Source organism: Pelophylax lessonae (genome assembly GCF_965119305.1).
Source record: "Pelophylax lessonae genome assembly, chromosome: 2".
NCBI lineage: Eukaryota > Metazoa > Chordata > Amphibia > Anura > Ranidae > Pelophylax > Pelophylax lessonae.
The window spans coordinates 623,645,205-623,672,226 of record NC_138769.1 but is presented as its reverse complement, the minus strand read 5'-3'; the positions used below and the strand labels follow the sequence as shown (position 1 = coordinate 623,672,226).

At 40.8% G+C, this 27,022-nt stretch overlaps 1 protein-coding gene across 2 annotated transcripts in view; it reads right to left on the bottom strand.

Annotated features, from left to right (window-relative positions):
• Nucleotides 1–27,022, bottom strand: part of SGCG (sarcoglycan gamma) — a 300,854-nt gene that overhangs the window by 108,476 nt on the left and 165,356 nt on the right. For both annotated transcript variants that reach the window (XM_082246683.1, XM_082246684.1), the window contains exons 3-4: nucleotides 15,927–16,028; nucleotides 6,398–6,485 (exon numbers count right to left, since the gene is read on the bottom strand). In XM_082246683.1, the coding sequence (XP_082102809.1) occupies nucleotides 6,398–6,485; nucleotides 15,927–16,028 (190 nt within the window). The remainder of the gene's footprint in view (nucleotides 1–6,397; nucleotides 6,486–15,926; nucleotides 16,029–27,022) is intronic.

Below are 27,022 nucleotides of genomic sequence, written 5' to 3'. Positions count from 1 at the left end.
CACATCCACGATCACAAGATCAGCATATATATATATATATATATATATATATATATATATATATATATATATATATATATATATATATAATATCCACAGTATCTCACAAAAGTGAGTACACCCCTCACATTTTTATAAATATTTTATAATATCCTTTTATGTGACAACAATGAAAAAATGACACTTCGCTACAATGTAAAGTAGTGAGTGTACAGCTTGTGTAACAGTGTAAATTTGCTGTCCCCTCAAAATAACTCAACACACAGTCATTACTGTCTAAATCGCTGGCAACAAAAGTGAGTACACCCCTAAGTGAAAATGTCCAAATTGGGCCCAAAGTCTCAATACTTTGTGTGGCCACCATTATTTTCCAGCACTGCCTTAACCCTCATTGGCATGGAGTTCACCAGAGCTTCACAGGTTGCCATTGGAGTCCTCTTCCACTCCTCCATGATGACATCTCGGAGCTGGTGGATGTTAGAGACCTTGCGCTCCTCCACCTTCCATTTGAGAATGCCCCACAGATGCTCAATAGGGTTTAGGTCTAGAGACATGCTTGGCCAGTCCATCACCTTTACCCTCAGCTTCTTTAGCAAGGCAGTGGTCATCTTGAAGACGTGTTTTGGGGTTGAAATCATGTTGGAATACTCCCCTGCGGCCCAATCTCCGAAGGGAGGGGATAATGTTTTGCTTCAGTATGTCACAGTACTTGTTGGCATTCATTGTTCCCTCAATGAATTGTAGCTCCCCAGTAGTGGCAGCACTCAGACAGCCCAAGACCATGACACTCCCACCACCATGCTTGACAGTAGGCAAGACACACTTGTCTTTGTACTCTTCAACTGGTTGCTGCCACACACGCTTGACACATCTGAACCAAATACGTTTATCTTTGTCTCATCAGACCACAGGACATGGTTCCAGTAATCCATGTCCTTAGTCTGCTTGTCTTCAGCAAACTGTTTGCGGGCTTTCTTTTGCATAATCTCTAGAAGAGGCTTCCTTCTGGAACGACAGCCATGCAGCCCAATTTGATGCAGTGTGCAGCGTATGGTCTGAGCACTGACAGGCTGACCCCTAACCCTTCAACCTCTGCAGCAATGCTGGCAGCACTCATACGTCTATTTCCTAAAGATAACCTCTGGATAATAATGCTGAACATGTGCAATCAACTTCTTTGATCAACCATGGCAAAGCCTGTTCTGAGTGGAACCTGTCCTGTTAAACTGCTGTATGGTCTTGGTCACCATTCTGCAACTCCATTTTAGGGTCTTGGCAATCTTCTTTTAGCCTAGGCCATCTTTATGTAGAGGGGCAATTCTTTTTTTCAGATCCTCAGAGAGTTCTTTGCCATGTGGTGCCATGTTGAACTTCCAGTGACCAATATGAGAGAGTGAGAGCGACACCAAATTTAACACACCTGCTCCCCATTCCACCTGAGACCTTGTAAAAATAAGGAGCCACATGACACCGGTGAGGGAAAATGGCTATATATGCCCTATTTTGATATTTTAATATTTTTAATGGCAGTATGTTGACTTATTTTGAGGGGACAGCAAATTTACACTGTTATACAAGCTGTACACTCACGACTTTACATTGTAGCAAAGTATCATTTCTTCAGTGTTGTCACATGAAAAGTCAAATATTTACAAAAAATGTTGAGGGTGTACTCACTTTTGTGAGATATTGTATATAAATATATATATATATATATATATATATATATATATATATATATACACACACACACACACAAGAAGGTCAACTAAATACATGGAGTGTTTTCACTCCCACCCCACAGTAGACTGGCTCCTTGATGTCGCATTACAAAAGGACAAAGAAAATTGTCAGATGAAAAAAAAAAGCTGCAGTCCCGCCTCACAATTGATAAAATTACTGAATTTTCTCATTTTAACACATAGTATTTTCTGCCCAGCAGTTTTCTGATTGAGAACACTTGCTGCCTGAAGGTGCTCTTTAAATACATTCTCCCATTTTATTGGTACATATCACCATTTTTTCTTCACTAAAATAACGATTTAACATAAATTCTTCATATTTCAATGTTCTCTTGCTTATAAATTCTCCATATTTGAATGTCCTGTTGCTTATATATCACTTATATGTTTTGTTTTTTTTGTTGCAGAAAAAAGATATTAATCAAGTGTCAAGTTTCAAGCAGGCCAAAATTACAACTTTCTTTTCTAGTCAGTGAAAATACAATATTTTAATTATTCATGATACTTACTGAAGGAGAAGCAAATATCTAAGGTAATAGATGGATCAACACTCGATGCCCAGAGCATACAGAGGCAAAAAGTTAATTGCTTTGTTGAGCTGCCAATTAGAACTTAATGAATTTCATGATAAAATATGGTTTGCAGTCATGCGTATTACGAATAAGAGAGACAACACAATACGAGGGACTTGAAGGCATATTGTGAATAGATACAGCAAGCTTCTAAAGGAGCGCAGCGAAGATAGTAAAAGGCTGGGGCTGTCATAGATAGTTCTTGATTAAAGCTTTCTCTGCTGGAGAGGAACAACACACCTGAGGCCAGTTGCAGAATAAATACATAGTTCTTTATAAGATGAACTACATGAATTATTTTAGTTTTGGCTGCAGGTATAGTCAGTTCAGAGAATACATTCTACCACTTCTAGTAATGTAGATAAAACAATACCTGTTGCCTTCATGTTGAAAAACAATAAACACAGGACTGAACTGACGCCATATTTAATGCTATGTTTACACTATATTTCATTAATGGGTGGCCATGACACTGGGGTCAGACAGCGAACTTGGGTTTTTTAGTGCTCTTTAGGACTATAGAAGCAATGTCTTCCTGAGCAGAATTCATATATCACCCTCCTACTTGACTGTAACTTGCTTCAACTGTTACTGGCTTTTAAGGCTCATGCTGTATTCCTCTGAAGAACACTCTACAGTGGATCCAATGCAATCAGGCAATAATCTTTGCCACACCTTGATGGCTGGGGAGTGGTCAAAACAGGCCACTGAATTACTGTTTACTGCCCTCCTAGCTCCCCACCTAGAGTGTAAAATACAGCAGGAAGAGACTGCACTCTGAATCGCTTTTTAGAGCATTGGTTAGTATGAACCTAGCTTAAGTGAGGGATAGTTCAGAGTGTGTGGGTGTAGGCAGGGGTCATTTTGTTGACCCCCTTTAAAGTTAAATTTCTTTCTTGTATTCTTCAGGAAGTGAGGTCATTTCATTTCTCTTCCTGGTAAGATCTTATACATGTTGGGGTGGAGCTTAGTAGGGATGGGAGTTAAGCTGTAAAGGAATAGGAAAATGGAGTTTTAGGGCTAAGAACTACTCTTTCCTTGGTAGGCTTCCCTGATATTGAGTTATGGCTAAAGCATACCTCAGATTCTAGGACAATGACTTGTTATATGCCAATGAAGTGGATACTGTTTGTAGCACCCTCCCAGGTAGGTGCTAAGTTAATACATATGTGTCCCTGTCTGCTTATCAGGGGGGCCTGAATTGTTAGGTAGCTGTCACATATTTCCAGGTGTGTCTGTTGAGTCTGGGGAGTCTCCCCACTGTATCCAATGAGGGATCTTGTTGGACGGTGGAGGAAACCTAGCCAATAGCTGTCTGTCCCAGTGGGCGGGGTTTGCCGCAGTGCACCCTGGGATTGGGAATAAATCCTGAGGGAGCATGTGACAGAGCGTCTTTTTGGCGGGAGCATCAGTCCCAGGAGGAGGTGACGGCTGTTTCTCCTCCTGTCAGAGAGTAAAGGGGGTCCAGGCAGTCGGCCTAAGGGGATCAGAGCTTGAGCTGTGCTGCAGAGAGATCCAGAGTGTTTCTGACCGATTGGAGCTGCTGGGCAGAAGTCTTCAGGAAAAACAGTATCGTGAGTACTTAAGATCTGCCCAGGGATCTGCCTAGGAAAGGGGACCACTCCAGAAGGTCAAGGGGATCCGGGAGCCAGCTGACCAGCAGTTGTGGCAGTGAAAGGGGGTGCCAAGTCTTAAAGCCCTGAAGATAGGGAAGTGAAAGGGGGTGCCAGTGTGGGCCCTTAAGCGTTCAACAGTACAGTCAAAGTATACAGTCATCTACCTCAGGAAGGAGTACATCAGGGAGCTAAAAAGGACTTCGTTAGTCAAAGGCAAAGTCATAGTATCAAGTCAGCGTTAACAGGCATTCAGCCAGCGTTAACCAGCGTCAAGTCAGCGTTAACCAGCATCAAGCAGCATTTTCTAGAGTCCCTTCCTAATTGTGCATAGCTCAGTTGTTGGAGTATCACAGTCATCCCTTCTCCCATCCAAGTTCCTAACTAAACCTAAAAACCCAAAGATACTGGACTGGTTTTTGTCTCAGTGCTCACACTTGGAGAAACAGGTACAAAGGTACCTGTGTTGCACCCAGTGACCCAGGGGGACCCACAGCCAGCACCTATGCTGGGAATTGTGATACATTGTTTATTGCCAGTATGCTGTGAAAATATATGAAAAGAAGTGATAATTACTTCAAGTGTTCTGCAAGTGTTATTAAAAGATGTAGACTGGGCCACTGGTTGCAGTGTGGTGATTCAGGAAGATGCCTGATACCTGTATGAGTGTGGGGGTTGGGGCAGCACATAGTTAAGCCATTAATGCTGGTTGGGTGTATCCCACAACAAGAGAGGAGGTGCAGGATCTAAAAGTGTTCCAAACCTGGTCAGGTTGGATGCTGTGGTGATGAGGGGGAACACTTGTCACATCATCACACACTAGGAAGACAGACAGCAGGTCAGCAGCCACTGGGCTTATATACTAACCTGTATATCTAAGCATTCAGAAGCGAGCTGTCAGAACCTGAGTGATCGACGGTGTTCAATTCTCGGGTCGGTGCTCAGTTCTCAGTGCAGAGGCGACGGGGGACAGATGCAGCATCAGACTGATGCTACATCCACCTAGGTAAGTATAAATCAGGAAAAAAGGAAACCCCATACTTCTCTTTTAAAATAAATATGTGGTAAACACTATGAGGATTTCTTTGTTCTTATGAGCTCTCATATTTATAGAGGATTCTGGTCCTTACACCTTGGATTGAATGAGGATCTCTGGAGTCAGGTACATATCTGCCGATCTGAGGAGGCTCGGCTCGGATGGAGTGGTTGCACTATTAAGCTGTTATTGACCTTACATTCATAGTGGGGTCCATTTAAATAGGTGAGGATACATCTGAACGGGGCACTGTGGAGTTTGCAGTGATTCATGTTGAAATGTGGACTTGCACAGAATTCACATTTGAGATTTGAATTTTGGTGAATCTTTCCCTTTGTATATTATGTATTGTATACTTATTTGCTAGGTTTGATTTATTTGTTTACACTTTTTAATTTTGGTTTTGATGTAATACTGTGGTGAAGTGATTTCACAGTGGTGTCAGCTGTGTCATACACCATTGGTATTGGTGATTTCACATATATTATTTTATATAATATAATTTGTAGTATATATCCTTTTAATACTACACTTGTTTTTAGCAGCACTAGGGTACTGTCTATATAGGGGGAAGAAGTCACTCAGCAGTGAGAAGCAGATCCCTCCACAGAACATATGTCAGGTGACCTAGGCCCCCAATTCACATGGTCCTCAGATGTTCAGCTGGACAATGAGAGCCCTGATTTGGAACCATGGAGGAAATGCAGGGCCTTGCGTGATGAGTGCTTCCAACCAGGTGTGGGTCGTTGCTAAAGGTGACCAGGGGAATGGTAAGTGAAGAGTTTACAACCCACCAATTATACACAAATGGAAGAAGGTGTGCTTTCTTTGGACTGAGATATGTCTCTAGGAATAGTTGCCAGACCTTGAAACAGCCCCGTTCTGTTGCTGGACCTCTACTGGAGAGGACCTGTGTACATTGAGACAGAAACACTGTGAGATTGTTTAGAAATGTTTGCAATCTGCCATGAGGCTTTCTCCCTAGAAACCAAGAGAGAGATCTAAAAAGGTAAGAAATATTTTATAGTAAATTTTTTTTAAGTATGCTCTGGGAATGGGAATACATTCTAAACATACAGTGGGGTTTTCTCAAATATGACAGCAAAAGTGTAAATACACTTTAAGGGGGAAAAAAAGTTTCTCTGCTATAATGAATTTTCCTGGCCAAATTATTTTACTACTAAAACATGATGGGAAGAAATAGGCTGTTTTTGAAATCCATAAACATACACAGTAGAGTGATATCAACATGCCTTTGTACATATCTATGCAAAGAGAAAAAGATTTGTTGGTTGGATCGTACCTACCTTTAGACTGATACTTTCTCTTTGCAAGTTGCTACATAAACAGTTTCACAATGTGACTGAAAAGAGTAGCTCTCTATAGTCAAACTTTTTACATATGTAATTAACCCAGTAAAGCAGCTTGTCTTACCTACTGTCAATCTGCCAGTGATCTTCCCCTCGTCGTTACGTGCATTGACAGTCACATTCTGCGATGAATGAAGAAGTAAGGAATTGTCCTGTGGAAGAAAAAAACAATGTAATTATTACAAATGAATGGCTCAGCTTTAATAAAAAGGTCACTTGTAGTATTCACATCACGTTGGGCTTATTTTATAAAAACAGAGGAAGAAAACAAAGTGGACATAGGGGTTGATTTACTGAAGGCAAATAGACTGTGCGCTTTGCAAAGAGCAGTTGCACTCTGCAAGTGAAGTTGCTCCAGAGCTTAGTAAATGAGCAGAAGCTCTCTTCTCATCATCAAATCACGTGCAAGCAAAAATGCTGTTAATTTTATTTTCTTTGCACGTGAGCATTTTTTGCAAAGTGGAGCTTTACTTATTTACTGAGCTCTGAAACAATTGCACTTGCAGAGCGCAACTGCACATTGCAAAGCGCACAGTCTATTTGCCTTTAGTAAATCAAATCCAAAGTGCCTATGTAAAATCAATAGACTATTTTTTTTAACTTGCATTCAAAAAATTACATCTGGACTCTAACTGAATTCTTCTACTTTGGCACCATTGGGTGATTAAGTGATTTAGAATAATTTGAATAACAACAGTCCAAATATTCCACTGCTGTGATAAGGTATGGTTGCACTGGGAAACAAGTGGATAAATAACTTTTTTAATTTAGCTGAATATTTCTACATAGATGTGTCTGATCTATGGAGAATCACACGATTTAGTAAGTGCAGACTGCAATAGTGATGTCCAACTTCAGTAATGACTTACCTGGTTATGGCAGTCAACAATATTAAAGTGAATGGAAAAGGCAAAACTATATTTTTTTAATTCTGGACAGAGTCGGGAAGGGTTGGAACCTCTGCTAGCTGTACCTGCACTGGGGAGATTCATCCTCTCTGCTACCTCTGTTGACAATTGTTATCAGGAAAAAAAGTGATGGGAAATTCAAGATTTTGTCACCAGTGTGATAAAGAGATGATGGCAAATCTTCCACTGGAGACAAATGCCCCGGTGACAACTGTCTATAAAGGAAAGAATTATCAGAAGAGTTGTCCAAGAGCTAAGGACCACCTGTGGAAAGCTTTAGAAAGACCTGGAATTAGCAGGTACAATTGTTTCAAAGAATACAATAAGTAATGCACTCAACCGCCATGGCCTGTATTCACGCTCACAATGCAAGATTCCTTTGCTGAATAAAAAGCATGTCGAAGCTCGTTTAAAGTTTCCTGCACAACATTTAGCAAAAACTGTGAAATATTGAAAGAATATAGTCCAGTCAGATGAGACTAAAATGTAACTCTTTAGATGCCATAATACATGTATGCAGGTCAAATGGCACTGCGCATCACCCCAAAAACACCATACCAACAGTGAAGTTTGAAGGTGGGAACATCATGGTGTTGGACTGTTTTTCAGCATATGGTACTGGCAAATTTCATGTCATTAAAGGAAGGATGAATAGAAAAATGTACCAGGACATTCTTGATAAAAATCCCAAACACAAAGCCAAGGAAACTCTTAACTGGTTTCAAAGAAAAAAAATAAAGCTGATAGAATAGCCCAGCCAATCACCTGACTTGAATCCAATAGAAAATCTATGGAAAGAACTAAAGATCAGAGTTCATAGAAGAGGCCCATGGAACCTTCAAGATTTGAAGACCGTTTGTGTGGAAGAATGGGTCAAAATCCCACCTGAGTAACGCATGCTACTAGTTTCTCTATACAAAAGGCATCTTGAAGCTGTCATTAGCAACAAAGGATTTTGTACGAAGTATTAAATACATTTCAGTCAGCGTAATCAATACTTTTTCCCTGTGTCATTCCATTTTATTACACAACTTAATTTCTAAACGTATTTGTTTTGGTGTTGTTTGTATGTATGGATTGCATGGGTTGTTAACGACATGTGGTGAACATTTTATGTCAACAGCACCTTTAGAAATATATTTACCTAGAAAAATGGTGACATGTTTAATACTTATTTTACGCGCTGTATACAGTCTGGTCCATAAATATTGGGACATCGACATAATTAGCTGAGCAGCGAATTGTCCCATTACGTTTGGTCCCATAAAAAGTGGGTGGCACATATACAAACTGTTGTAATTCCTACACCTTTCACCTGAATTGGATGTAAATACCCTCACATTAAAGCTGAAAGTCTGCAGTTAAAGCACATCTTATTTGTTTCATTTCAAATCCATTGTGGTGGTGTATAGAGCCAAAAAGAATATAATTGGGTTGATGTCCCAATATTTAGGGACCTGACTGTATATTGAGCAAAGATCATCATGAAAAATAATACTGTAAACATGTTTTACATATACAGTAAACCCCGGCTCCATCGCGGTTCAGTTTTTGCGGTCCCGGTATATTGCGGTTTATTTTGTAATGTTATTTTACTATATAAATCATTAAAAATTAAATATTTTTGTGTTTTCCATAGCTCTTGCTATGTCTCTCAGTATCTTTTATGTGTTTAAATGAGTTTCTATTGTTTTAAAAGTGTGTTTAAAGACCTTAAAATGCTTTTACACGTACAGTGACAGTAAAAAAACATGCCTACAATGCATTTTAATAGGGTTTTTCTATTTCGCTGATTTCCACTTTTCGCGGCTGGGTCCGGAACGTAACCCCCGCAATGGAGGGGGGTTTACTGTACTGTAACATATTTAGCACTCTTTTAGGTTTGATACTTTAAGGTTAAATATTTAGAAGCAGTGTATTCTTATACAACAATTAATGAACTGTGTTTTGTAACAATAAGTATGATCATTGTTAAATAATCTTCCTGTGAGCAGGTCTCCATCCTTTGCTGAAAGGTGTTGTCACAATGTAAAGGGCTTTATTTTCATTTGCATTTGTTTACGAGTTCCAAACCTAAATCCCAACTCCAGGCTGCTGTTAAATCTACCCATGCAGTGGGATCCCACCTGCGCTGCCTGGGGTAAAAGCTGGCTTGGCTGAGGGGGAATGAATAGGTGTAAATATTTTTCCCCTATTGTTCGCACCTATCTCCTGGCAACCAGCTTTCTCCTCCTTTGTTCAATGTTCTAGAATGTGGGAAAGCCCGCCATGTCCTCCTGGACAATGCAGAAATATTGAGCCTGCGTTGTACATGATGACATCAGAGAGCTGCAACTAGGGAGGTAGTGAAGGGAATGGCTTCTGGTACTGGTTACATAGAGAGGAGGGAACCTGCAGAAGTGAGGAGTAAGTTAAGTATTCCATTTCTCCTTGGATAAATAAGCACTAAACCCACGCACTGCGAAGAGGAGACCCCACTGCATGGTTCATTTTACAGAAGCTAAGAGTAGGCCTTCAATATAAACAATCTACACAGCAACTGTTCCACATCAGTGTTAATGCTATAATTCATAACAAGAGGTGTTTGGTATCAACTGCGAATATAATTGAGGGTGCCACAGTGAAATAAAGAGAATGTTCTCAACAAGACATTTATTACAATAGATTAAATGTCACAAAGGAACATACAGAGTATAAATCACACTGGATTTAGTTAAAAAGCAGCCTTCTATGATCATCAACAGTTTTTAAAAGAGACATTTAATCTATTGGTCTAAATGACTGTGGAGATATGTTATTCCACAATTAAAAAAGATAAGAATAATTCTGCAACCAGCCAGAGAAAAATGCTAACGGTTCAAAATAAAACAGCACAAGTGAATAAACTGTAACAGAGAGGACAATTAATTCATTATGTCAAACGGACTGTGTAGAACAATTTAATTTGTTCAGTAAATATGCAGCTCACTAGAGAAGTATAATGTTCACACCTCGTCAGCTGCTGCTTTCCTGATTATTATATTTACCTGATATTTCATTCATCATGGTTTAATAAAGCAATATAGCCTATATAGAGACTTTAAAGTGTATTTCCACTTTGCAGTCAAATTTGAGAAAACTCCAATATATATACAGAGCCTTGATAAAGTATTCAAACCCCTAGAAATTTTCCACATTTTGCCATGTTACAACCAAAAACTTAAATGTATTTTATTGGAATTTTATGTGATAGACTTACACAAAGTGGCACATAATTTTGAAGTGGAAGGAAAATTAAAAAAAGGTTTTCAAAATGTTTTACAAATAAATATCTAAAAAGTGTGGCGTGCATTTGTATTCAGCCCCCTTTACTCTGATACCCCTAACTAACATCTAATAGAACCAATTGCCTTCAGAAGTCACCTAATTAGTAAATAGAGATCACCTGTGTGGAATTTAATCTCAGTATAAATGCAGCTGTTCTGTGAAGTCCTCAGAGGTTTATTAGAGAACCTTAGTGAACAAACAGCATATTGAAGGTGGTCAGGGATAAAGCTGTGGAGAAGTTTAAAGCAGGGTTAGGTTATAAAAAAATATCCCAAGCTTTGAACATCTTACGGAGCACTGTTCAATCCATTATCTGAAAATGGAAAGATAATGGCACAACTGCAAGCCTACCAAGACATGGCCGGTCACCTAAATTTACAGGCTGGGCAAGGAGAGCAGTAATCAGAGAAGCAGCCAAGAGGCCCATGATAACTCTGGAGGAGCTGCAGAGATCCACAGCTCAGATGGGAGAATCTGTCCACAGGACAACTATTAGTCTTGCACTCCACAAATCTGGCCTTTATGGAAGAGTGGCAAGAAGAAAGCCATTGTTGAAAGAAAGCCATAAGAAGTCCCGGTTGCAGTTTGCGAGAAGCCATGTGGGGGGACACAACAGAAATGTGGAAGAAGATGCTCTGGTCAGATGCGACCAAAATTGAACTTTTTGGCCTAAAAGCTAAACACTATGTGTGGTAGAAAACTAACACTGCACATCACCCTAGACACACCATCCCCACTGTGGAACATGATGATGAGAAGATGGATGGAGCCAAATACAGGGCAATCTTAGAAGAAAACCTGTTAGAGTCTGCAAAAGACTTGAGACTGGGTGGAGGTTCACTTTCCTGCAGGGCAACAACCCTAAACATATAGCCAGAGCTACAATGGAATGGTTTAGCTCAAAGCATATTAATGTATTAGAATGGTTCAGACCTAAATCTAATTGAGAATCTGTGGCAAGACTTGAAAATTGCTGTTCATAGACAATCTCTATCCAATTTGACAGAGCTTAAACTATTTTGCAAAGAAGAATGGGCAAAAATGTTACTCTCTAGATGTGCAAAGCTGGTAGAGACATACCCAAAAAGACTCACAGCCATAATTGCAGCGAAAGGTGGTTCTACAAAGTATTGACTCAGGGGGGCTGAATACAAATGCATGCCACACTTTTCAGATATTTACAGTTTCTCACAAAAGTGAGTACACCCCTCACATTTTTGGAAATATTTTTTTTTTGTATCTTTTCATCTGACAAGACTGAAGAAATAAAACTTTGCTACAATGTAAAGTATTGAGTGTACAGCTTGTATAACACTGTAAATTTGCTGTCCTCTCAAAATAACTCAACACATAGCCATTAATGTCAAAAACACTGGCAACAAAAGTGAGTACACCCCTAAGTCAAAATGTCCAAATTGGGCCTAATTAGCCATTTTCCCTCCCAGCTGCCATGTGACTCATTAGTGTTACAAGGTCTCAGGTGTGAATGGGGAGCAGGTGTGTTAAATTTAATGTTATCGCTCTTACTCTCTCATACTGGTCACTGGAAGTTCAACATGGCAACAAACTCTCTGAGGATCTGAAAAAAAAAATGTTGTTCTACATAAAGGTGGCCTAGGCTATAAGAAGATTGCCAAGACCCTGAAACTGAGCTGCAGCACGGTGGCCTAGACCATACAGCGGTTTAACAGGACAGGTTCCACTCAGAACAGGCTTCACCATGATTGACCAAAGAAATTGAGTGCCTGTGCTTAGCGTCAAATCCAGAGCTTGTCTTTGGGAAATAGACGTATGAGTGCTGCCAGCATTGCTGCAGAGGTTGAAGGGGTTGGGGGGTCAGCCTGTCAATGCTCAGACCATACGCTGCAAACTGCATCAAATTAGTCTGCATGGCTGTTGTCCCAGAAGGAAGCTTCTTCTAAAGATGATGCACAAGAAAGCCCGCAAACAGTTTGCTGAAGACAAGCAGACTAAGGACATGGATTACTGGAACCTTGTCCTGTGGTCTGACAAGACTAAGATAAACTTATTTGGTTCAGATGGTGTCAAGCGTGTGTGGCAGCAACCAGGTGAGGAGTACAAAGACAAGTGTGTCTTACCTACAGTCAAGCATGGTGGTGGTAGTGTCATGGTCTGGGGCTGCATGAGTGCTGCCGCCACTTGGGAGCAACAGTTAATTGAGGAAACCATGATTGCCAACATGTACTGTGACATACTGAAGCAGAGCATGATTCCCTCTCTTCGGAGACTGAGCCGCTGGGCAGTATTCCAACATAACGACCCCAAACACACCTCCAAGACAACCACTGCCTTGCTAAAGAAGCTGAGGGTAAAGGTAGTGGACTGGCCAAGCATGTCTCCAAACCTAAACCCTATTGAGCATCTGTAGGGTATGCTCAAATGGAAGGTGGGGGAGCGCAAGGTCTCTAACATCCACCAGCTTCGTGTTGTCATCATGGAGGAATGGAAGAGGACTCCAGTGGCAATCTGTGAAGCTCTGGTGAACCCCATGCCCAAGAGGGTTAAGGCAGTGCTGGAAAATACTGGTGGTTACACAAAATATTGACACTTTGGGCCCAATTGGGACATTTTCATTTAGGGGCGTACTCACTTTTGTTGCCAACGGTTTAGACATTAATGTCTGTGTGTTGAGTTATTTTGAGGGGATAGCAAATTGACATTGTTATACAAGCTGTACACTCACTACTTTACATTGTAGCAAAGTGTCATTTCTTCAGAGTTGTCACATGAAAAATATATATATATATATATATTTACAAAAATGTGAGGGGTGTACTCACTTTTGTGAAATACTGTATTTGTAAAAAATGTTGAAAACCATTTATCATTTTCCTTCTACTTCACAATGATGTGCCACTTTGTGTTGGTCTATCACATAAAATCTCAATAAAACACATTCACGTTTTTGGCTGTAACATGACAAAATGTGGAAAATTTATTTCAAGGGGTATGAATACTTTTTCAAGGCACTGAATTGGTTGTGTCCACATTCACAGAGCTCCTAAAAATACGTAAAAATAATATAATAATATATATATATATACAATAAAACCTTGGATTGCGAGCATAATTCGTTCCGGAAACATGCTTGTAATCCAAAGCACTCTTATATCAAAGCGAATTTCCCCATAAGAAATAATGGAAACGCAGATGATTCGTTCCACAACCATTTATTTATAAGTCCTTCAGTTTATAGTCCATATAAAAAGATTATAGCATTGCGATAGGTTGTGTAACCATAAAATGTCCATCCACAAATAGCCGCTTCCATAAGGGGATTAGAAGCAAAATCCAGCAGGAGCTACAGAGTATCAAAGAGAAGAGAGGCGCCTCTAAGTGTAGCAATATGGTTCCATTTAATGAAGGTACAACATTTAGCAACTCACATGGTTGATGAAAAAAACAGGCACATCTAAGTATGCAGGCATCCGGGGTAAAGCTGTCCACATAGACTATCTTCTGCACCGCTGGCTGCTAGTCTGTAATCCTGACCGGGAAGACCACCCTGCAGTAAAGCGATCTGAAAGCGAGGGGCATCATGGAAGGGATGACATAGATGTCGGTGCGGAAGATGGTCTATGTGGACAGCTTTACCCCGGATGCTTGCATACTTAGATGTGCCTGTTCCAATCATCAACCATGTGAGTTGCTAAATGTTGTACCTTCATTATATTTAACCATATTGCTACACTTAGAGGCGCCTCTCTTCTCTTTTATACTCAGCTGTGACTTGAGGCTACTTGCATATCAAGACATCGCTTGTATATCAAGTCAAAATTTATTAGAAAATTTTGCTTGTCTTGCAAAGCGCTCTTAAACCAAGTTACTCTCAAACCAAGGTTTTACTGTATATATATATATATATATATATATATATTTCTTACCTATACTATGCCTTTTGGCTTAGTATACCTTGTGTAAGAGCAAGAGCACTTACATAATTCCACATATTTCTTATCTGTCTAGTTGTTTGTTTGGAGCAGGCCTCAGGCAGACTTCAAGCTACTTTGAACAATTTGAAACGAGAGGAAGCTCAATCTATCCCCACTGACTTTCCCCTCATTAACATAGAATGCAGATTTTTAACGTTTTGTTAGTACAGACAGCGCTCAAATCTAGTTTACAACTGATAATTTAATCTGCCAGCACAGTACAGACAAGGGTGATTATGAAAACTCTGTATATGGATCCATGCTTAGCAGAGGAAAATGTCAGCAATAATTTCAGGGCCATAATGTAGGGTTAACACCAAACCAATAACTTGTTAGGCTTTTACAACTGCACCTATTAAAAATGTAAAGGATAAGTTCACCTTTTGGAATATGTTACATTTTCCACCTGTATTTAGAGTGAAACATGTAACTTTCTCCAGCATCCCCCCCCCCCCCGTCCCTTTTAGAGCAAGTGGGAGATCTTCCTCTCAAACCTGCTGTCACTATTTGAAAATAACATGGCCTGCAATGCTCTGCCCACAAGGCCTCGTCATTTATTCACAGTTTCCTGTAAACGCACAAACTACAACTACCATCAGCCATTGCGGCTGGTGGCTTGTAGTTCTAAATGGATTGCAAAGTCACAATTGCGCAGCCTTGTAGTTTATTCACAAGCCCTGCAGCTTGTGAACAGTCAGCCCGTATGGCAGCATGGGCTGAAAGCTGTAGGGCTTGTCTGCAGGAGTCTGGCATTGTACTGCTGATCCACCAATCACTTTCCACTGTAAATACTGTACTTACATAATTAGTCAGGTTGAAAAAAGACACAATTCCATCTACAACGTAGTAGTTCAACCAATAGAAAAAAAAATAAACAAATAGAAAAGCTCCACGTACACAATCCTATACCCACAGTTGACCCAGTGGAATGCAAAAAACACAAATAAAGCATGGCCAAAATTGCACCAGCAGGGAAACAAAAATCCAGGATGGCAATCAGATACTCCCTGGATCAACAATCCCTGATGTTATTACCTATAAATGTTAATATCACTTCCTGCTGTGTTACCTCTTTGTTTCAGACCACTCCCCGGGCCATCATGTTAAATGTTTTCATAAACCATGTATGTTGAATGATGGTACTTGATGGCATACGATAATTTTGCTGCACATAGGTTTTATTTAATGGCATTGGGTCTGAAGTATCCTGGTGATGCAGTCATGCACAGCAAAACAAAAAAGTTTGTTCAGCTAATAAATACCCGCAATCAATATTTTTCCATTGTATGTACAGTAGCTCATAACTTTACATTCATCTCCATGTCCTCTTCCACTATTGCTTGACGCTTTCCTCTCTATGGTTTCTATGCTTCAGTCTCCATATACAGTATGTTTTCCCTCAAAGTCTATGTCTATAAAGACTTACCGCCCTTGAACGAATTTCTTTGGCATAGAGTGGATAAAGGAACTCCGATTCTCCTTCAAGACGAAGACCTTCACTTGTGACTTTTAAATGCCCCATTCCAGTCTGCAAAGCAAACAGAATAAATCAAGGAATCAGTCAATGTTTGTATAGACAACAGTAATAGCAGTAAAAAAATGTTTTTTTTTTCACCCCCTTTACCACAAGGACAAATTAATGACAGCAACATGTTGAATGAATTAGCCTGGTTTAGAGGTGAGTTTAAAGTTTATTTTGGTTTGCTTGCATCTTTCAAACAGAAATGTAGGTGGATATGAAAAACCATTGAATCCCATCATGTCATTTAAAGTAGAACTATAGGCAAAACATGTTTTATCATTTTGGATAGAGTAAGTGAAGGTTATAACTTCTGTAAGGTTTATTTTTGTCATCTTTGTCTTATTGGGGAGATTTCCCTATACTTCCTATCACATAGCCAAACAGGAAGTAAGATGAAATCTTGGCAAATCAAGAGAATCTCCTGGGGACCCCCAGATCACTAGAACTAGTGTCCCCATTGTCCCCTCTATTACAACCCAAAATTTGGTATTTTGTTTTACTTTCACTTTCAATGATAATGGTAAACAGGACAAATGAGAAGGTGAGTCTACCTAACGGGGGCACAGACAGCAGCAATAAAACCTGACAGATGTTCTAATCCCTCTCCACTTTGTCCACAACTAAAAAACACAAAGGCTTGCCTTTAGTTATACTTTAACATTGGAAATTTGTTAAAGGTATATCAAGCAAACCAGGGACCAAAAAGTATTGTTTAGCAAACCCACGTGGCATGTACCATAAATTTGGATGAGCTGACTTATTTCGGCAAAATTGTTTTTGCCGCAAAATCCTGGTTTTGTCAACAAAAACATTTCAAAATGGAAAACTAAATTTTTCTCATTAAGCTGATTAATTGATATTTGATTGAAAGGAAAAAAAAAATATTTTTTCAATTCGTTTTTTTTTTTTAGAGGGTATTTTTTATTCTGGGCTGGGAGTGTATTTAGGACAGTTTAGTTCATTTGGTGTTCTTTGTATTGGTATTATTTGTGTATTTTATCATTTTTGTGTTCTGTTGGATTAACGATGAGGCTAATTTGGGGCCGATTTTTGCACAGGAAGAAAATTGGGATAGTTAAAAAATGAGCTTTCACCATCTAAAGAAAATAAACCCTGATGCAACCATAACTATAGTATATCTGCTCTCACAGCTGAACACCTCATATAGGCAAAAACTATTTCTACAGTTCTTCTTTGGGCTATTGAATTAATAACTTTGTCCTCAAAACAGTATTTTTTTTTATTTTTTAGGAAAAGCAATACATTTTGTAGTGATATTGTCTTGCAAAAAATATTTAACATTTTATGCAATCTATAATCAAAAGAGTAAATATAAAAACAAATCATCCTTTTACTATATTTGTCAGTGTTAGTTATTGTTAGTCCTCATGCCCACAGGGCGTTTTTACAGCCGCTTTTAGGAGTGTCAGGCGGTTTTTTTTTTTGCAGCATAAAAACGCCCCTCCATTTTATTCTATGGCCTCATGCACACAGGCGTTTTGAAGCTGTAAGTGGCATAGGCATTTTCAAGCTGCAAAAAAACTCAGGCCCAGCGTGTTCTGAGGACCAGCGTTACAGCTGTAAAAACGTCTGACGCTGAAAATGGCTGCTAAACGTGACTTAACTCTGCATACAGTGTTCAGCCGCATCAAGCATTTTTTTTTTGTGTCAAAATCAATGTTTTCCCTATGAGAGCCCATTAATTTGAATGGAAGTTGCATCCAAGTCGGATTGTGATGATCGTGATGTGGTGCGACTTGTGCTTTGAGGCTCTTGAAGGGGAACACCACGCCAAAATAGATAAAAAAGCGGCGTGGTTGCCCCCCAAGTTCCATACCAGACACATATTCGAGCATGCAGCCTGGTAGGTCAGGAAAGGGGAGGGGATGAGCAAGTACCCCCCCGAACCATACCAGGTCACATGCCCTCAACATGGGGGTGGGTGCTTTGGGGTGGGGGGGGCTCTGCACCCCCCCACCCCAAAGTACCTTGTCCCCATATTGATGGAAACAAGGGCCTCCTCCCAACAACCCTGGGCGGTGGTTGTGGGGGTCTGTGGGCAAGGTGCTTATCAGAATCTGGATCCCGCCTTTAACAAGGGGGCCCAAACCTATGTAACTGAGTATAGGGCACATTGTACCCCTACCCATTCACCCCAAAATAATGTAAATAATGACAATAGACGGTTTTGAGAAGTCCTTTATTAAAAAATCTTCCTCCGATCTTCTCCCTCAGGTCTTTTCCCTCTAAACTTCTCCCTCATGTCTTCTTTCTCTGATCTTCTTCCTCCGGTCTTCTGTGCCTCTGGTCTTCTCTGCCGGTGACCTGGTCCTCCTCTGACGCTGTCTCCGGTGATTATTTCAGCTCTGCTCTTTGTGGCTTCTTATACAGCCATGGGGTGTGGCCACCCAGTGATGTCACCCAGGGCCCCCCACCCCTTGTGTCATCACATGACGACAGATTCCAATAAGCCCCCTGCTCACAGACCCCCACAATCACCACCCAGGGTTGTCGGGAAGAGGTCCATGTCCCCATCAACATGGGGACAAAGCACCCACCCCCCATGTTGAGGAAGTGGGGCCTGGTATGGTCAAGGAGGGGGGGGGGCAGTTCACTCATCCCCTCCCCTTTCCTGACTTGCCGGGCTGCATGCTTGGATAATGGTCTAGTATAAATTTTGTTTATAAATTGTTGTAGTAGCCCTAAACAGTCACCAGATGTCAACACACAACAGAACTGTAGTATACATCACATGTTGTGAGTTCCTGGTTTATAATGAAATCAAAGAAAGAATGACCTTCTCTATCTGTGACAGTCTTGTTGAGTCAGATTTCTATCTAAAAAAATGAACACAAATAGAACAGGTAACCATGAATACAGAGTGGGACAAACTAGGTTTGAATACAATGTTTTACCATTTCCTATAATTAGGAAATGTAATGTGGCGGGAGGGGAGAGGGGTTAGGCTCTGAAGAAAGTAGAGTGGGGGAAAAAAAGAAATGTTAATAAAGCGAGGGGGGTAGATAGGAATAAGGCTATTCTATTAGGACTTTAAGATTATTCTCCATTGGTGGCAAGCATGTGCAAACCACTTAAAGGCAGAGATGGGAAAGTCTCTCTTCTTGGTTCACCGGAACTGCAGATGATTCTGTCCTCAGGAGGCTCTGATTCTAACTTGTGAAGTAAGGAACATTCTTGTTTGAAGACTGAGACAGAAGGCTTTGATGAAACTCTTAGGCCTTTGACTACTAACAAGATTACTGGGGAGAGGGAATTGCTTAAGCTGTGAGCCATATTGGGATCTTGGTAGATAGTTCTGCAGCTGCATTGCAGCTTAGGCAACTTGTCTAAAGAAGGATCAAAGTATTTTTGGGACTCTCTTTCTTAAAGGACATTACTGATTTGCAGTTGCCAGATAAAGTTCTATTAGTGACAAGATTTGCCTGAGTTTGAAGCTGGTTTAACGTGAGGGTGTAGTATCTACTGAGATAGACAATGATTTTGAGTTGCTAGTTACACAGTCCATGAACTGATAAATATGAGTATTGTCATGCAGGATCTCAGCATTAGTAGAATCCTGGATACCTATTTTACGTTGTCTTTTTGCTATCAGTAGTAGTTTGAGACATTGTTTCTTTAATGCTGCTATAAGATGATTCTCTGATGTAGACCTGATTACTCACAGGCTGTCTCATTGACAGAGTGGGTATCTCTTTTTAGTTCTCATAGCACAATTTTTGAAAGATAAAAGTAATGTCTTGGTTTCTCTGACCAATGAGTTTTACAAGTGCACACACTTAAAACATTTTAAATTATGTTTATTACTGTAACAAGGAGCACCAAAACGACTCAGCTTCATTTGGTTATTTGTGCTAAAAGTGGTTCTAAAGGCAGAAGGGTTTTTACCTTAATGCATTCTATGCATTAGGATTTAAAAAAAAAAACCTTCTGTGTGTAGCAGCCCCCCTAATAGGCACGAGAGCCTCGGCTGTCTAGGACTCTCCCTCCTCATTGGCTGAGGCAGCAGCAGACACCATTGACTCCCACTGTTGTCAATCAAAGTCAGTGAGCCTATGAAGAGAGAGAGCGAGTGGGCCTGAGCCACGGCTCCATGTCTGAATGGACACAGAGCAGTGAGCCAGGAACACCAGCGAGGGACCCGAGAAGAGGATAATCTGATCTGCTCTGTGCAAAACGACTGCACAGAGCAGGTAAGGTAAGTATAACATGTTTGTTATTTTTAAACAGAAAACCAAGCCTTTATTATCACTTTAACCACTTGCCGACCGCCCCACGCAGATTTACTGCGGCAGGGCAGCTCGGCTGCGCATAATCATGTAGATCTACGTGATTATGTGCATGTGGTCTTGGCGGCGTGCACACGCCGCAGGAGTCGCTCTCCCACTGTGATGAGACACAGCAGGAGCCAGACCAAGGGAGGAGCGTGTGTGATTGCTGCCGGCCTTCAGGGAAACTGACAGGAGAGCTGCCTGCCTATGTCTCTGTCCTGTCAGAGAGGCACAATGAGATTGTGTGTCTCAGCTAAGCTGAAACACCGATCTCTATGTGCCTGTCACATAGCCCTCCCCATCCACAGTTAGTAAGCACAATTTAGGAGCACACTTAAAGCGGAGTTCCACCCTGGAATTTTTTTTTTTTTAAAAATACCCCCGGGACAGTCAGGGCTAGTGCATTCCACAATGGCTAGCCTCTGATCTGTCCCGGGTTGCACTTACCTGTTAGGACAAATACTTACCTTGAAAAAGTCTTGTCCAGCGCTGCCATCTCAGATTTGGGCAGCTTGAAGCCAGTGCGTCCTCTTCTGCGTCCTCTTCCGCCTTCTTCGGCATGCCCAGAAGCTGTTTAGAAGGGGATGACGCGCGCGCCCCGGAACTGACGTCGGGGCCGGTGCAGGCGCAATGATTCCTGGGAGCGATGACGTTCAGCTCCCAGGATTCATTGCAGAGCCAGGAAGTGACGACGGGCCGCGGCCGAGGAAGGAGGAAGAAGGAAGTAAGGTAAGTATATTTTCTTCGCTACGAGGTAAGTAAAAAAAAAAAAAAAAAATGTGATTAGCCATTTGTTTTTCAGGTGACCCGGAGCGAGAAGATGGAGGTAAGTATAAAATGAGGGTGGAACTCCACTTTAACCTCTTGATCAGCCTCAGTATTAACCCCCTTCCCTGCCAGTGTCATTTATACAGTAACAGTGCATATCATTTAACACTGATCACTGTATTGGTGTCACTGGTCCCCAAAAAGTGTCACTTAGTGTCAGATTTGTCCGCGGCAATGTCGCAGTCCCGCTAAAAATGGCTGATCGCCACCATTACTAATACAAACAACATAAAAAATTAAAAGTCCAAATATCTCTCCCATAGTTTGTAAACGCTATAACTTTTGTGCAAACCAATAAATATACCCTTTTTGGGATTTTTTTTCACAAAAAATATGTAGCAGAATACAAATTGGCCTAAACTGATAAAAAAATTAGATTTTTTTTACATTTTTTTATTGGGAATGTTTTATAGCAGAAAGTAAAAAATATTGTTTTTTTTTTTAAAAAATTGTCGCTCTTTTTTTATTTATAGCGCAAAATCTAAAAACCGCAGAGGTGATCAAATACCACCAAAAGAAAGCTCTACTTTTGGGAAAAAAGGACATCAATTGTATTTGGGTACGGCTTAGCACAACCGCGTAATTGTTAGTTAACCACTTCTGGACCGGATGATTTTCCCCCTTAATGACCAGGCCCTATTTTGCGATTCAGCACTGTGTTATTTTAACAGACAATTGCACGGTCATGCAAGGCTGTACCCAAATGAAATTTACGTCCTTTTTTCCCACAAATAGAGCTTTCTTTTGGTGGTATTTGATCACCTGTGCGATTTTTATTTTTTGCATTATAAACATAAAAATAGCGACAATTTTCACTTTCTGCTACATAACATTCCCAAAAAAATTAAAAATCAAAATTTTTTAACATTTTAGGCCAATTTGTTTTCTGCTACATATTTTTGGTAAAAAAAAAAAAAAAAAAAAAAATCACAATAAACGTATTTTGATTGGTTTGCACAAAAGTTATTGTGCCTATTAACTACGGCAAAGATTTATGTCATTTTTTATTGTTTTTCTTTTTTTTTACTTGTAATGGCAGCGATCTGCGATTTTTTGCGGGACTGCATCATTGCTGCAGACAGATCATACCCCTAACTGACATTTTTGACACTTTTGGGGGTACCAGTGACATTACTACAGTAATCAGTGCTAAAAATATGCACTGTTACTGTAAAAATGACACTGGCAGGGAAGGGATTAACAGTAAAGGTGATCAAGGGGTAAAATGTGACCCTAGTGGAGTGATTCTAACTGTGGGGGGGCGTGGCTTCTGAAATGACCACAGAGACATGTGATCCTATATAGCAGGATCACATGAGCTCTGAGATCATGCCAGGGAGAAGGACGGTCGGCTGTGTTTACAACATCCGACCGTCCTTCTCTCTCAGCGGGGAATGATCGCAGGTGTCAGGTGGCAATCGGAGCCGCCTGACACACGTGCCGGCTTCCCCACTGACGATCGAGTGAGTGACGTAGGTCTACGTAGTTTCACCTGCCCGAGCCACCCTGCCGCAGTAAAAAGGCGGCGGGTGGTCGGGAACTGGTTAAAGCAACGCAGTGCCGAATCGCAAAAAATGGCCTGGTTATTAAGGGGGTAAAACCTTCCGGGGCTGAAGTGGTTAAAGCAGTAGTAAACTCTACTATTTTTTTAATGTGCAATAATATGCTACTATGCACCACATACTAACAATTTTTGACAGACATACCATTCAAACAGAGGTCTATTGTGCTGAGCTGTCACTGCTCCTGGATCTTCCATCTTTACCCGGTCTTCTTTCTGGGTTCGTGCTCTCCAGCTGTTTGAATCACTGGACTGTGATGGCGTAATTCCCACACATGCACATTGGAGTCACCATCGTGGCACCGCATTCTCTGCATTCACGGCTATGTAGAGCATACTTTGCCTGCACAAGTGACGACATCGGCTGAAGCCAATGTGAATATCTTACTAAACAGCCCAGCTTTAGTAGATATCCAAAATAACTACAGGTAAGACGCATTATAAGCCTACCTGTTGGTTCAAGTTTACTACTGCTTTAAGCACTATTGCTACAATCATCAAACTGTTTCTGCATTTTGTGCACTATTCAGATGTCTCTTACCATAAAAAAATATAATTTTGGCATCATTTTCAAGAGTAGGGAAGTAACCAATCAAATTGATGGAGAATACATGTCTTCTGGTCTAGGCATCTCCTCTGTGTGATTGCACTTAATAAGTGTAGGAACTAGTAAGATGAATCATTCAGTCCTTTTTATGTTTGAAATAAAGAATTCTCCATTTGTCCTGTATATTCTATTGTGCCAGCACATGTGTACAGAGTGTAGGACAGTACTTCTCTCAATACATAAAACATATCAAACTCTGAAGTGGCAATTGAATGACTGCTAAAACAGCATACATCCTGACATCTTTCTCTGGTTGTCCCCTGAGAATCACTTTCAGCAGATATATTTTAGCACTGATTTTCTCTAAAAGTCCTCTGTGACATTGTTCACTATATTTAGATAAGATCATTGGAGGTGATGTCTCTCCCTGCCATAAACGGACACAGCTGTAAGATCTTCAATGGATGTAGAGTTTCATTTAAAAGGTCCTCGATATAAGGCTGATATGTTCCTGTCATTGTTGCATCCTCCACACCTAATTGTAGCCTTCTAGTCACTGGCAATGTACTCAACATCTGAAGCTAATGCCATAGTTCCTTAGAAGTTTCAAGTGGCTTTCTCTTAAATGCATGCCACTTTCTGAAAGGATGTGAATTTTCATAAAGGAGACAGAAGGAGTTTGGGTCTTTCCACCTTTCTTTGCTGTTGCTGCTGGTAGTGAATGTAACTCCATTCCTTCCACCAAGCACAACATTCATCATAAAATGAAAAGTATCAGATTACTGTATGTGAAATATTAGCAACTTCTCCATTTAAGGCCATGGATTATTGGGGAAATGTTCTGTTTCAAATGGCACTTTATGCACTAATATAACTCCTAATGCCTCGTACACACGCATCGATATTTGGCTGTGAATTTTCGGCCAACGTCCGATCAGCCGATTTTCGGCTTGTTAGTATGATGCTTTCGACAACCGACTCCGACTTTTCGGCCGAATAAAATCTGGTGTGCAGGCTATAAAATTTTTGTTGGCCGTCAACACAACGGCCGATTTTCCGTCAGTCAGTACAGATTTCGGCAGACAAAAATCTGATGAGCAAGCCTGGGCATGCTCAGAGAAGAAAAAACACACGGATAGTAAACCAGCACATGACATCACTTCTGAAGTTGGTTTTTGTTGGCCGAGAAAATTCGTGTGCAGTTTAGAGCACATTTCAACCAACACAACAACACTGGACAAAAGTCGGCCGATCGGTCGGCCGATAATCGTTGCGTGTGTACGAGGCATTAGACTTAATCTGTCCAGACATATGGTCATCTTCTGACTTGACTCCATCTATAGGTAGCTTAACTATTCAAACAGATACAGAAGTTAAATTAAATGCAAATTTCCTAAGCCTTGTCTCTGCAAAGAACTAACACTGACTGAGGGAACATGGAAAAACAGGAAGCTAGGATTAAACTAACTAGCACAAAACAGGATGGGAGGACAGAGGGAGATATCATATCACATAAGTAAAAATGTTGTAGTGGCCCTGAACCAGGGCTTTTTTTCTCAACCCCCCCCCCCCCCCCAAACTGATCAAAATTTCACTAACAGTGGGAGGGTCTTAAAGGGGCATCAAATACCAGGAGTGCATTATTTACAGAGTGCAGAGTTTGGTGGGGTTACACACAGAGTGCAGAGTTTAGGGGTGTGCTTTGTGCAGAGTTAGGGAGTGTGCTACATATACAGTGCAGAGTTCAGGGATGGGCTACACACAGAGTGCAGAGTTCAGGGGTGTGCTTTGTGCAGAGTTAGGGAGTGTGCTACATATACAGTGCAGAGTTCAGGGGTGGGCTACACACAGAGTGCAGAGTTCAGGGGTGGGCTACACACAGAGTGCAGAGTTCAGGGGTGGGCTACACACAGAGTGCAGAGTTCAGGGGTGTGCTTTGTGCGAGTTCGGGAGTGTGCTACATATAAAGTGCAGACTTCAGGGGTGGGCTACACACAGAGTGCAGAGTTCAGGGGTGTGCTTTGTGCAGAGTTCGGGAGTGTGCTACATATACAGTGCAGAGTTCAGGGGTGGGCTACACACAGAGTGCAGAGTTCAGTGGTGTGCTTTGTGCAGAGTTCGGGAGTGTGCTACATATACAGTGTAGATTTCAGGGGTATGCTACACACAGAGTGCAGATTTTAGCCTTCTTCCACAGCTGCTTAGCACTGCCTCCCCTATCCACATCTCACTTTTACCCCCCTTCTTCTCTAGTACCTCCCCTCACACTGTAGATGGCTTCGCCTCTCTCACTTGCACGGAGATCATCCAGTGAGGGTGCCAGCATTCGCATTGCACTTGTAAAACACAGAAAGCCATACCTCTGTGTTTACAAGTGAGAGTGGTGAGCAGGGATTGAGGGCCTGAGCCAAAGGTGGTGGAACTGAGTTCCACCAAGTTCCAGCAGAAAAAAAACCCTGCCCTGAACCATCACCAGATGTCAGCATTCAACAGAACAGTAGCACATATCACATGTTGTTAGTACAGTTTGTTAGTTTTTCCACCTTTCTTTGCTGTTACTGCAAGTTGTGGATGTAACTACAGTTTACACTGTACACTGGCAGCTTAACTTTTCAAAAAGACACAGAATGCAGCACAATTTTACTTCAGATAATTGCAGTACAAAGGTTTTTCTTTCAACAGTCTTTTGAAGTGTAAGAACACATTGCCTTTCCTAAGCTCTGTCTTTGTGAAGAACTAACATTAACTGAGAGAAAATCAAAGAAACAGAAAGGGTCTAGCCAAGACGGAACTAACTAGCACTAAACAGGAGGAAAGGACAGAGGGAGATACCAGAACACATAAGAAAACAAGCTGTAGTGGCCCTATACCACCACTAGATGTCAGCATACATCAGATCAATAGTAACTTGATACAGTTCAATACAACCACAGAAAGAAAAAGATTTAGGTGGACAGAAAAGAGCAGTATCCCCAATCCTGCTGTGCTTGGGTAAGTTTACCGTTTTTTGTGAAATTAGGCTTAACTGACTGTCTATGGCGACATGCAGACTGAGGAAAACAGCCAGGGTGGAATATAGTTAAGAGAAAAAGCCAGTCAGTCATACTGAATTCTCTCAGTTAATCTTTTTTATTACCTCAAGATAAAAGGAAGGTAAGGAGTGTTTTATAGCGCATAGCCAGTTAAGTAAAATCTGCATGCAAGTCTATGCACAGATAAGAAAAACACTGTTTGATGGTGGCAGCATGTCCAATCACCATCTAATTCCTTTGTCTAGCTTTGTTATTTTCTTATGAAAATGATCTGCAATGCAAGGATACTGCAGAAGACATAAAAGTATATGCAGACACTTTGCAAAGCCACAAACTTTTTGGCACTATAATGGAATGCTAGGTTTACCACAGTGGAAAAGTAAAGTTAGGAAACTTAATACTTAAACTCAATACTGCTTGTAACAAATGACTAATCTTTTGGCAGATAAGAAAGATCACAGATATGAATCCAAACTTTAGAGTTCACTGCGTATGTGGCATTTTGCTTTTTATTTCCCATATCTTCTTGAACTTCTATCACTTGTCTGTTCTCTTGGTCAAGCCCAATTTTCTGTTGAAAACAGACTCATCCACTCAGTTACTTGTTTTTTTTTATCATTTCCAAAGATTGCAGATGAGAGTTTGTTATGGTTAGAAGATCAGAAGTAGTGATGATCTAGTTAGAAGAATCAACAATTTACTAATTTCTGATGTGATACCGTATGTGTGATCTATGGCGAGTC